Source organism: Somniosus microcephalus, chromosome 6 (genome assembly GCF_052327205.1).
Source record: "Somniosus microcephalus isolate GS21.2 chromosome 6, FLI_Smic_1.0, whole genome shotgun sequence".
Lineage (NCBI taxonomy): Eukaryota > Metazoa > Chordata > Chondrichthyes > Squaliformes > Somniosidae > Somniosus > Somniosus microcephalus.
In genome coordinates, this window is record NC_140992.1 from 191,383,632 (window position 1) to 191,396,262 (window position 12,631).

Below are 12,631 nucleotides of genomic sequence, written 5' to 3' on the forward strand. Positions count from 1 at the left end.
ATCGGGTTCTTTGGACTGTGTCACAGGGTCTGGAGGGATCGGGGTCTTCGGACAGTGTCACAGGCGTCGGGGGGGATCGGCGTCTTTGGACGGTGTCACTGGGTCGGGAAGGATCGGGGTCTTTGGACAGTGTCACTGGGATCAGGAGGGATCGGTGTCTTTGGACGGTGTTGCTGGGTCAGGGAGGGATCGGGGTCTTTGGACACTGTCACAGGGGTCAGGAGGGATGGGGGTCTTTCGACCGTGTCGCTGGGGTCAGGAGGGATCGGGGGCATTGAATGGTGTCACTGGGTCGGGAGGGATCGGGGTCTTTGGACGGTGTCACTGGGTCAGGGAGGCATCAGGGTCTTTGGACAGTGTCACTGGGTCAGGGAGGGATCGGGGTCTTTGGACCGTGTCACAGGGGTCGGGTGGGATCGCGATCTTTGGACGGTGTCACTGGGTCGGGGAGGGATTGGGGTCTTTGGACGGTGTCACTGGGTCAGGGAGACATCGGGGTCTTTGGACAGTGTCACAGGGGTCAGGCGGGATCGGGGTCTTTGGACGGTGTCACAGGGATCGGGTGGGATCGGGGCCTTTGGGCGGTGTCACTGGGTCGGGGAGGGATCGGGGTCTTTGGACGGTGTCACTGGGTCGGGGAGGGATCGGGGTCTTTGGACGGTGTCACTGGGTCAGGTGGGATCGGGGTCTTTGGACGGTGTCACTGGGTCGGGGAGGGTTCGGGGTCTTTCAACGGTGTCACAGGGATCGGGGTCTTTGGACAGTGTCACTGGGGTCTGGAGGGATCGGGGTCTTTGGACAGTGTTACTGGGTCAGGGAGGGATCGGGGTCTTTCGATGGTGTCACAGGGGTCGGGGAGGGATCGGGGTCTTTGGACGGTGTCACGGTCGGGGAGTGATCGGGGTCTTTGGACGGTGTCACTGGGTCGGGAGGGATCGGGGTCTTTGGACAGTGTCACTGGGTCGGGTGGGATCGGGGTTTTTGGACAGTGTCAGTGGGTTGGGTGGGATCGGGGTCTTTGGACGGTGTCACTGGGTCGGGGAGGGATCGGGTTCTTTGGACTGTGTCACAGGGTCTGGAGGGATCGGGGTCTTCGGACAGTGTCACAGGCGTCGGGGGGGATCGGCGTCTTTGGACGGTGTCACTGGGTCGGGAAGGATCGGGGTCTTTGGACAGTGTCACTGGGATCAGGAGGGATCGGTGTCTTTGGACGGTGTTGCTGGGTCAGGGAGGGATCGGGGTCTTTGGACACTGTCACAGGGGTCAGGAGGGATGGGGGTCTTTCGACCGTGTCGCTGGGGTCAGGAGGGATCGGGGGCATTGAATGGTGTCACTGGGTCGGGAGGGATCGGGGTCTTTGGACGGTGTCACTGGGTCAGGGAGGCATCAGGGTCTTTGGACAGTGTCACTAAGTCGGGGAGGGATTGGGGGCTTTGGACAGTGTCACAGGGGTTGGGGAGGGATCGGGGTCCTTGGACGGTGTCTCTGGGTCGGGGAGGGATTGGGGTCTTTGGACGGTGTCACTGGGTCAGGGAGGCATCGGGGTCTTTGGACAGTGTCACAGGGGTCAGGAGGGATCGGGGTCTTTGGACGGTGTCACAGGGATCGGGGCCTTTGGACGGTGTCACTGGGTCGGGGAGGGATTGGGGTCTTTGGACGGTGTCACTGGGTCAGGGAGGCATCGGGGTCTTTGGACGGTGTCACTGGGTCAGGTGGGGTCGGGGTCTTTGGACGGTGTCACTGAGTCGGGGAGGGTTCGGGGTCTTTCGACGGTGTCACAGGGATCGGGGTCTTTGGACAGTGTCACTGGGGTCTGGAGGGATCGGGGTCTTTGGACAGTGTTACTGGGTCAGGGAGGGATCGGGGTCTTTCGATGGTGTCACAGGGGTCGGGGAGGGATCGGGGTCTTTGGACGGTGTCACGGTCGGGGAGGGATCGGGGTCTTTCGACGATGTCACAGTGGTCGGGGAGGGATCGGGGTCTTTGGACGGTGTCACTGGGTCGGGGAGGGATCGGGGTCTCTGGACAGAGTCACTGGGTCGGGTGGGATTGGGGTCTTTGGACGGTGTCACTGGGTCGATGAGGAATTGGGGTCTTTGGACAGAGTCACTGGGTCAGGTGGGATCGGGATCTTTGGACAGTGTCACTGGGTCGGGAGGGATCTGGGTCTTTGGACGGTGTCACTGGGTTGGGTGGGATCAGGGTCTTTGGACAGTGTCACTGGGTCGGGTGGGATCGGGGTTTTTGGACAGTGTCAGTGGGTTGGGTGGGATCAGGGTCTTTGGACAGTGTCACATGGGTCGGGGAGGATTCGGGGTCTTTGGACGATGTCACTGGGTCGGGGAGGGATCGGGGGCTTTGGACAGTGTCACAGGGGTTGGGGAGGGATCGGGGTCCTTGGACGGTGTCTCTGGGTCGGAGAGGGATCAGGGTCTTTGGACAGTGTCACGGGGTCGGGGAGGGATTGGGGTCTTTGGACGGTGTCACAGGGGTCGGGGAGGGATCGGGGTCTTTGGACGGTGTCACATTGGTCGGGAGGGATCGGGGTCTTTGGATGGTGTCACTGGGTCGGGGAGTGATCGGCGTCATTGGACGGTGTCACAGGGGTCTGGAGGGATCGGGGTCTTTGGACGGTGTCACTGGGTCGGGGAGGGATCGGGGTCTTTGGACGGTGTCACTGGGTCGGGGAGGGATCGGGGGTCTTTGAACAGTGTCACAGGGTTCTGGAAGGATCGGTGTCTTTGGACGGTGTCACTGGGTCGGGGAGGGCTCGGGGTCTCTGGACAGAGTCACTGGGTCGGGTGGGATTGGGGTCTTTGGACGGTGTCACTGGGTTGATGAGGAATTGGGGTCTTTGGACGGTATCACTGGGTCGGGAGGGATCGGGGTTTTTGGACAGTGTCAGTGGGTTGGGTGGGATCGGGGTCTTTGGACAGTGTCACATGGGTCGGGGAGGGTTCGGGGTCTTTGGACGGTGTCACAGGGGTTGGGGAGGGATCGGGGTCTTTGGACGGTGTCTCTGGGTCGGAGAGGGATCAGGGTCTTTGGACAGTGTTACAGGGGTTGGGGAGGGATTGGGGTCTTTGGACGGTGTCACAGGGGTCGGGGAGGGATCGGGGTCTTTGGACGGTGTCACAGTGGTCGGGAGGGATTGGGGTCTTTGGACGGTGTCACTGGGTCGGGGAGTGATCGGCGTCATTGGACGGTGTCACAGGGGTCTGGAGGGATCGGGGTCTTTGGACGGTGTCACTGGGTCGGGGAGGGATCGGGGGTCTTTGAACAGTATCACTGGATCGGGGAGGAATCGGGGTCTTTGGACGGTGTCACTGGGGTGAGGAGGGATCGGGGTCTTTGGACAGTGTCGCAGGGGTCAGGGTTGGAGCTAAGAAGCACCAAGGGGCAGAAAACATTGGTGGGAGTTGTCTATAGGCCTCCAAACAGTAGTGGTAATGTAGGGGATGGCATCAAACAGGAAATTAGAGATGCATGTAACAAGGGTACTACAGTAATCATGGTTGACTTTAATCTACATATCGACTGGCCAAGCCAAATTAGCAATAATAGTGTGGAGGATGAATTCCGGGAGTGTGTACGAGATGGATTTTTAGACCAGTACGTTGAGGAGCCAACTAGGGAACAGGCTATCCTTTATTGAGAATTGTGCAATGAGAAGGAGTTAATTAATAATCTTGTTGTGGGGGGTCCTTTCGGGAAGAGTGACCATAACCTGATAGAATTCTTCATTAAAATGGAAAGTGAAGAAGTCCAATCCGAAACTAGGGTCCTAAATCTAAACAAAGGAAAGTACGATGGTATGAGGAGTGAGTTGGCTATGATGGATTGGGGAGCTTCATTAAAAGGCATGATGGTGGATAGGCAATGGCTAACATTTAAGGAACGAATACATGAATTGCAACAGTTATACATTCCTTTCTGGTGCAAAAACACAAAAGGAAAAGCGGCCCAACCATGGCTAACAAATGAAATTAAGGAGAGTATTAGATCCAAAGAGGAGTCTTAGAAAGTTGCCAGAAAAACTAGCAAGCCTGAGGATTGGGAGCAGTTTAGAGTTCAGCAAAAAAGGGAAAAAATAGAGTATGAGAGTAAACTTGCAAGGAACATAAATGCGGATTGTAAAAGCTGCTACACAAGTATGTTAAAAGAAAAAGAATAGTGAAGACAAATGTAGGCCCCTTACAGTCAGAAACAGGATAATTTATAATGGGGAACAAGGAAATGGCAAAGCAATTAAACAAATACTTTGGTTCTGTCTTCACGGAAGATGACACAAATAACTTCCCAGAAATGCTAGGGAACCAAGGGTCCAGTGAGAAGGAGGAATTAAAGGAAATTAGGATTAGTAAAAAAAGTGCTGGAGAAATTAATGGGACTGAAAGCTGATAAATCCCCAGGGCCTGATAATCTGCATCCCAGAGAACTAAAAGAGGTAGCCATGGAAATAGTGGATGCATTGGTTGTCATCTTCCAAAATTCTACAGATTATGGAACAGTTCCTGCAGATTGGAGGGTGGTAAATGTAACCCCGCTATTTAAAAAAGGAGGGAGAGAGGAAACAGGGAACTACAGACCGGTTAGCCTAGCATCACTAATAGGGAAAATGCTAGAGTCTATTATAAAGGATCTGATAACAGGACACTTAGAAAATATCAACGGGATTAGACAAAGTCAACATGGATTTATGAAAGGGAAATCGTGTTTGACAAACCTACTGGAGTTTTTTGAGGATGTAACTGGTAGAATAGATAAGGGAGAACCAGTGGATGTGGTGTATTTGGTTTTTCAGAAGGCCTTTGATAAAGTCCCACATAAGAGGTTAGTGTGCAAAATTAAAGCACATGGGATTGGGGGTTATATACTGGCATGGATTGAAAATTGGTTAACAGACAGGAAACAGAGAGTAGGAATAATTGGGTCTTTTTTGGGGTGGCAGGCGGTGACTGGTGGGGTACCACAGGGATCAGTGCTTGGGCCCCAGCTATTCACAATATATATCAATGATTTGGATGAGGGAACCAAATGTAATATTTACAAGTTTGCTGACGACACGAAACTAGGTGGGATTGTGAGTTGTGAGGAGGATGCAAAGAGGCTTCAAGGCGATTTAGACAAGTTGAGTGAGTGGGCAAATACATGGTAGATGCAGTAAAACGTGGATAAATGTGAAGTTATCCACTTTGGTAGGAAAAACAGAAAGGTAGAGTATTATTTAAATGATGATAGATTGGGAAATTTTGATGTACAAAGGGACCTGGGTGTCCTTGTACACCAGTCACTGAAAGCAAACATGCAGGTGCAGCAAGCAGTTAGGAAGGCAAATGGTATGTTGGCCTTCATTGCAAGAGAATTTGAGTACAGGAGCAAAGATGTGTTACTGCAGTTGTAGAGGGCCTTGGTGATACCACACCTGGAGTACTGTGTGCAGTTTTGGTCTCCTTACCTAAGAAAGGATATACTTGTCATAGAGAGAGTACAGCAAAGGTTCACCAGACTGATTCCTGGGATGGCAGGTCTGTCGTATGAGGAGAAATTGGGTCGACTCTGCCTGTATTCACTAGAGTTTAGAAGAATGAGAGGGGATCTCATTGAAACGTATAAAATTCTGACAGGGCTAGACAGACTGGATGCAGGGAGAATGTTTCCCCTGGCTGGGGGGGTCTAGAACGAGGGGTCACAGTCTCAGGATACAGGGTAGGAGAAATTTCTTCACTCAGAGGATGGTGAACCTGTAGAATTCTATACCACAGAAGGCTGTGGAGGCCAAGACACTGAATATATTTAAGAAGGACATAGATAGATTTCTAGACACAAACGGCATCAAGGGGTATGGAGAGAGAGCAGGAATATGGTATTGAGATAGAGGATCAGCCATGATCATATTGAATGGCGGAGCAGGCTCGAAGGGCCAAATGGCCTACTCCTGCTCCTATTTTTCTGTTTCTATTTCTTTCTGATTGATTCCTGTGTGTATTCAAGCACAGATGGTACTCTTGATATGTATCATTTTCTACCGCGAGTTATGGTCCTTTTCAATCTGTGCCTGTGGTGACATTGGGCCGAGTGGTTATAAAGTCTGAATAAAGCTTCAATAAGGGGAGAAAACATCAAACAAACTCACCTTCAGGAGGCGTGGAAATCTCAATATAGACCTGAAACCTAGTTTAATGTACAAAATTTCCAGGGGCAAAAGCGACACTAAGTCCATCTAGAAACAGAATCAGAAAGCTTACATTTAGATTAATTTTTCCTCCTTAGTTTTCTGCTTTCTGTTTTTGACGATTTCTCTCTCCCTTCCACACTTCCAACTTATTCAGGGGCATGGCTTGTTCTCTATGTGTAGTTCAATGTGATTTGATCAACCAGTTAGCGACACTTATAAAGTGGGGGGTAAGGTAATTCTCCACCAAACTATAGACCCGCTGAGGACTGATCTAACTCACTGAATGAATGGGAGTGTGCTTTAGTGATGAACAACTCATATCTCTCTGTTGATCAGGTGAGGAATGTTAGAGGAGGCAAAATGAATTAATTAGTAAGATTATTGGGCGGGGGGTGGGGGGGGGGGGTGGATTGATATGAGGGTGAAGAATGCCCGAGGTACACAACCCATCAAATTTCTCACTAATCTTTTCTCTCTGTGCGAAGAACTGGTTACAGAATGGATCGAGGGGCCACTGCTAATGAAGAGGCTGTTCAGTTGGACTCTGAATAGGAAACGGAGGCCGAGCTCGACACTGCTGAAGTGCTGTTAATTCAGTCACTTCTGTAAGCTAATGGCAGTCATTTCCCAGGGGAGGAGTTATTTTACTGTCACACACACACAAAATAGTGAAGCAATAAAAATAAGATTACACACCTCACCAAATATTTCAGTTCATCTTCTAAACTCTATTCCTCCTCACTGTGTTTGCTCTAGCTGTCGGCAGATGATAGCACAAAGCCACCAACTCATGGTGGAAGCACCAAAAGAACAAGGGGGCACAACCTTAAAATCAGAGTCAGACCATTCAGGAGTATAATCAGGTAGTGGATATCTGGAATTCTCTTCCTCAAAAGGCTGTGGATGCTGGGTCAATTGAAATTTTCAAGACTGAGATCAATAGATTTTTTTGTTAGGTAAGGGTATGGAGGAATATGGATCAATGGTGGGTAAGTGGAGTTGAGGTACTGATCAGCCATGATCTAACTGAATGGAGGAACAGGCTTGAGGGGCTGAATGGCCTCCTCCTGTTCTTAGAGTGAAGTGTGGCAGAGCGGGTCTTAAACCCACCAACTGAGCTAGCATGCCCCTGGTGAATTTCCTGGGGCCAGCCTCGTGACTGCTTTGGGCATTTAATGCTCCATCTGCATTTCCCATTGCTTAATAACAGTTGACACTCATTGAATGCTGATGTGACTAGCATCTTCATTACTGAGGTGATGACAGAAAGCGTGACTTAATGGCCCAGAAATTCGGGTCTCTATGGGTGAGTACGCATGGGGTACTCACCCGTAAGCCCAATGGAAGTGCCGGTTTCGTGCATGCACTGCGCATGCGCGGGAAACCGGCACTTCCGTTCCCCTGAAAGAAGGGGTTGAGAGGTGGAACGCGTGCGCAGGAGAGGCAGCGCGTACGCATCGAACTTACGTTTTTTTTCCAGGTTTTTCCGGGAGGGTAAGTCTCCAGGAGTTAGACTTTTAAAAAGCAGGCGCAAGGCCTGCTTTTAACAAGGTAAGTGGTGAATTAATTAAAATTAAAACATTTTTTCCACAGGTTTATTATTTTTAAATACTTTAAAGGAAGGTAAGTTTATTTTTAGCCCCGTTAGAAAATGTAATTAATTTTTCAAAAATTTTAATTATTGTTTAAAATAGTTATTTCATGTAATTTATAGTTACTTTAAAAATGTGATTAAAAAAAAATTATTTGAAGATTTAGTGATGTTTTGGGGCTTATAGTATTTCTGTCAAACTTATGAATGAAGCATTCCCTGCTACCATTGGCTCTCCATGGCCCATGTGATCCCAGGGGTCGCATCGAACTAACTGCGCCCCTGGGATACGCAAGCACTGCACGCCGGCAGTTGGAGGCGGCTCTGGATCAGAATCCCACGCGGGCCCACAGCTCAACGGCCGGCGTGCTAGCTAAGTGCAGGTCGGGGGCTTGCACTCGCGGGAAGCCCCCGCCCCGAATTTCTGGGCCACTATGTCACTCTGTTATTACTGCTTTATTTAAATATCCCCGCCCGTATTGGATGGGGGGGTGGGGATGGGGGGGGGGGCTTCTGGCGCCCAACAGAAATGACACCGGAAAATACGTTGGGTGCAGAAACGGGCAGGGAGTCAGGCATAACGGGCCATAAACACATTTTCTGCATCCGTCCGCACCAATACGGCCAAGAAACTGGCGGGGAGGCCTTGGGAAATTTTTCACGTGATCACAGTGCGCTTGTGAGCAGCTCTAATCTCTGATTACATAGAATGTACAGAACAGAAGCAGGCCGTTCAGCCCAACTGATCCATGCCGGTGTTTATGCTGCACATGAGGTTCCTCCCACCTAACCCCATCAGCATAACCTTCTATTCCTTTCTCCCTCATGTGTTTATCTAGCTTCCCCTTAAATGCATCTATGCTATTTTCAGTGCCTATAGATGCCCCCTCCAGGCGAATACCCAGAAAGAGTTATTTATCAGTAAAGTAACGCACAGTATTTGAAGCGACTGACTCAAAGACTGCACAGCGAAACTCATTCAGTCTCACAAGTGGAATGACTCACCTTGAACTTTGGGGTTTTCATGTAATTTTCTCTCATAGGTTTCTTCGCTGTCTGAAATATAGACGCACAAAGTTACACTAACATCCATCAGTGTACCAAAGAATGGGACTTCCTTTCAGTTACATGGAGCCTAGTGGTGCCCAGGCACTGAAGGAGTGGCCCATATATAAGATGTTAAGTTTAGAGGCAGGTTCTCCATTAGCCCCCACCCCCACCCCCATTTTCTTGGCCTTCAATGGTTTCTAAGAGTGATTCAAGTCTCTATTACATAAAAATAATGGTGGCAATGTTTGGGCAGCCACCAGATGTTCATGTCTACTGATGTCTGACTTTCCAACACCCCCCCACCACCACTTCTCCCCAACAGTGTTCCCAGCATGCCATGCACTATGCTCCAGCAGCATTCAAAAAATACTCAAATGGTTTAAGGTCAGCTCATTGGTGCCCACTGCCTAGGTCCCACATGGAACAACTCACCATGAACATCTGGGTTGTCATATCATTTTGCCCCCCCCGGGTTTCTTATGAAATGCTTCCACACAGGTCCCACTGACCCTCTGAAGAGGGTCCAGCTCAGGTTGGAGATATCTGCCTCATGACCTTCTCAATTGAAGGCCAATTGTGCTGTTAAAGTTACTCATTTCCTCACGCTGCCAATTTATCAAGGGACAGGTATGTGTGAAGTACATCTGAATCTAACTGGGTCGGAAGGCAGAATTCCATTATGGAGCAGTTGAGGTATGGCTCTCAGCCCTCTGTTTAGAGCTGGTTAGGTTCAATGTCAGATAATTCAGAAATTTTAATTCAGTATCCCACTATTCAAGAGCCCTATGACTCCACCAGTAGAACAGAACCAGATTTGGGCAGCCACAAAACACAAGTCTGAAATGCTGAGAGGCCTCAATGTTAAAACAAATTAACTGTTTCCAAAGCCCAATATGATGAAAAACATGAACATTTCCTGAAAGTGGCCAGATATGGTAATTAATAAAGGACAACTTACACCATGCATTAACACAGACTTTGCATCTGCTTGTTGTATTTCAAAGGAGTTTTAATATGTGTGGATAATATTCACCTTTAAAACACATTGGGGTGAATTTTCACTTTTACGTCCGGGTGGAAAACGGGCTTTAATGACCACCTGTTTTACGCCCCGCCCAACAAGCCAATGGAAACGAATATCGGGTGAGGTGTAAAACTACAGCCCGTTGTCCGCCTGACGTTAAAGTGAAAATGCACCCCTATAAATCCACTGGTATGCATCAATATTCTGGAATGAATGGATTGATCATGAGACTGGAATCTACGTTTAGGAATTGCCTCTGGTCGTTGCTACCTGAAAGAAAGACAAATTTCTATTTGTTATAGTGTTGGATATGACAAAGTGATGCAGAACTAAGAACCACAAGAGAATGGGCCAATGCTGCTGATGAGAGAAGCTAAGAGCTGTTAATGGCAGAGAGGATGGACTGTATGAACAAATTGTATTACTTACTGAGAAAGAAATTAAAATAATTACTCACTATAATGTCTCCTCCTTGTACAAACTGGAGACGAGACTGGAAAACAGCCATGTCCAGCACGTAAATCAGATCACAGAAATAATCCATCAACAGCCACAGGTGGATGTTATCAGGTGTTTGATAGGGAAAGGTACAACGCACAGGGATTAACCAAACGTTCCAATTCCAAGCCAACACCACGACGGATAACCACAGCACATACAATGGATCTATTATAGGAGACAACAGTAACTGTGTTACATATAGACTCAATATTGTATAATATAGTATAGCTAGCAGTGAAACCCAATCATAACTGATTACTTGATAATACAATGTAACAGAGTAACCTTAGTCACTGTACTCAGTTAGTCAACTAAACCAACAAAGATTGACATTTTCTGACAAGTTGCAATTTAACTTACCAGCAGCAGTAATATAAGGCATCCAATCACAGCACATTAGCAGTACGCAGTGTAACTACCACAGTAAGGAGGACTCTTCACTACAATTAGCATTTGTGTGTGATACAGGGGCAAAGATGGGTAATATTAAAGAGATGGAAATAGGCAATCAAATTGATACTGTTACACTGGAAATAAAGTTAAAACAGTACAGAATTTACTCCAAATTCATTATTTGATACAGAAACATGTCAATAAACATCTCTGGCTGCGATATTTAATGGATATGAAGATGATGTGGCACTGTCTGCTAATACCTTTCTTCTCTCCACGGATGAACCTGGAATAATTGGTCTACAAAGACAGTACCGTCAAGCACCAACACCATCACCACCACAGTATTAAATATCAGCAGCACTAGTGTGAGCACCACTACCATTAACATTAGTGTAAGCACCACTACAGCCAGCTCACTCGTTCGAACATCAACACAGGAGATGTGACATTTACACGAACACAACCTAACACATCACCAGCAGATGAACACTTACCTGGCAGACAGGAGCTAGCAGTGCCATTGGAGGAATGCCTGCTAGCCAAACTCAGTTCAGGTCACAGGCCTCAGCCCCAAGAAGATAAGCAAGTGGATCTGGAGGTCAGTAACCAGAACTGCAGGGAAACGTCACTGGTACAATAGCAGGCCATGCAAGTTTGAAATGAAAGCTTACAGATTCTGTAGACAGACTGCAGAATCCTTAAGAGCAGAAATTTGAATTTTCTGTTTAGCAAATCTTGTTGCTGAAATAGAATGAACTATCAAGACTTGTTTAGCTATCAATATAGAGGCAAGATTGGAATAAGGTCAGCTCTCCAAGCAGCTCTGCAGCGAGTTGGGGTGGGGTGGGATCAGAATTTAGGGATGGCACACAGACTGGTTTTGGTTAAGTAGTTAACTAGATGGTTGGTCTCCCGGTGGCTCAATTAGTAAATGCACTGCCCTGGGTGGAACACAGCCATAAAGGCAAGTCAGATTATCAGTCTGTGCTGAGTTAGGCAGGTCAACAGTTGGGCTTGCTACAACTGGCTACAAGTGCTCGTAGGCTGGGAAGGAGAAAAAAAAATCAACGGTTTTCTCATTACTGGTAACTAACTAATGATGGAAAATGTGCTAGAAATCAGATTGCATGTAATAAAGGGTGAAATCTGAGGTCCACTTTGCAATGAATCTTAGACCATATATGTGTGCTCAGAATCATACATGTACAATCAGCACCGTAATGGCAGGCTGCACACCAGCACTGTCTGGGACACATGCTAGTATGAGGAATTCCTTGAGTGTTTAAGGGATGGTTATCTGGATCAATATGTCGAGGAACCAACTCGGGAACAGGCTATATTGGACTGGGTACTGTGCAATGAGAAGGGACTAATCAGTAATCTTGTTGTACGGGGACCCTTGGGTCAGAGCGATCATAACATGATCGATTTCTCACTCGAAATGGAGAGCGAAGAAATTGACTCAGAGACTAAGGTCCTGAATTTAAACAAGGGGAATTATGATGCCATGAGACGGGAACTGAGTAGGTCTGATTGGACAACGTTCCTGAGAGGACTGGAGGTAGATAAACAATGGCAAACATTTAAAGATAGAATGACAAAATTGCAAAAATTGTTTATACCAATCTGGCATAAAAGGAAATCTAAAAAGGTGACTCAACCGTGGATAACAGGGGAAATTAGAGACAGCATAAAATCCAAAGATAGGGCGTATAAAATAGCCAAAAAAAGCGCCAGAGCGGAAGATTGGGAACAGTTTAAGATAGAGCAAAGGAGGGCAAAGGGCATGATCAAGAGGGGCAAAATAGCTTACGAAAACAAGCTGGCGGAAAATATAAAAACTAACTCCAAAAGCTTTTATAAATATATCAAAAGGAAAAGACTGGTGAAA

At 47.9% G+C, this 12,631-nt stretch overlaps 1 protein-coding gene across 35 annotated transcripts in view; it reads right to left on the reverse strand.

The window, feature by feature from the left end:
* The window catches only part of LOC147116285 (cyclic nucleotide-gated channel beta-1-like), a 441,619-nt gene that overhangs the window by 174,711 nt on the left and 254,277 nt on the right, over window positions 1-12,631 (reverse strand). For all 35 annotated transcript variants that reach the window (XM_085991115.1, XM_085991081.1, XM_085991080.1 and 32 more), the window contains 3 exons: window positions 10,301-10,509; window positions 8,775-8,825; window positions 6,137-6,223 (listed from right to left, as the gene is read on the reverse strand). In XM_085991115.1, the coding sequence (XP_085847241.1) occupies window positions 6,137-6,223; window positions 8,775-8,825; window positions 10,301-10,509 (347 nt within the window). The remainder of the gene's footprint in view (window positions 1-6,136; window positions 6,224-8,774; window positions 8,826-10,300; window positions 10,510-12,631) is intronic.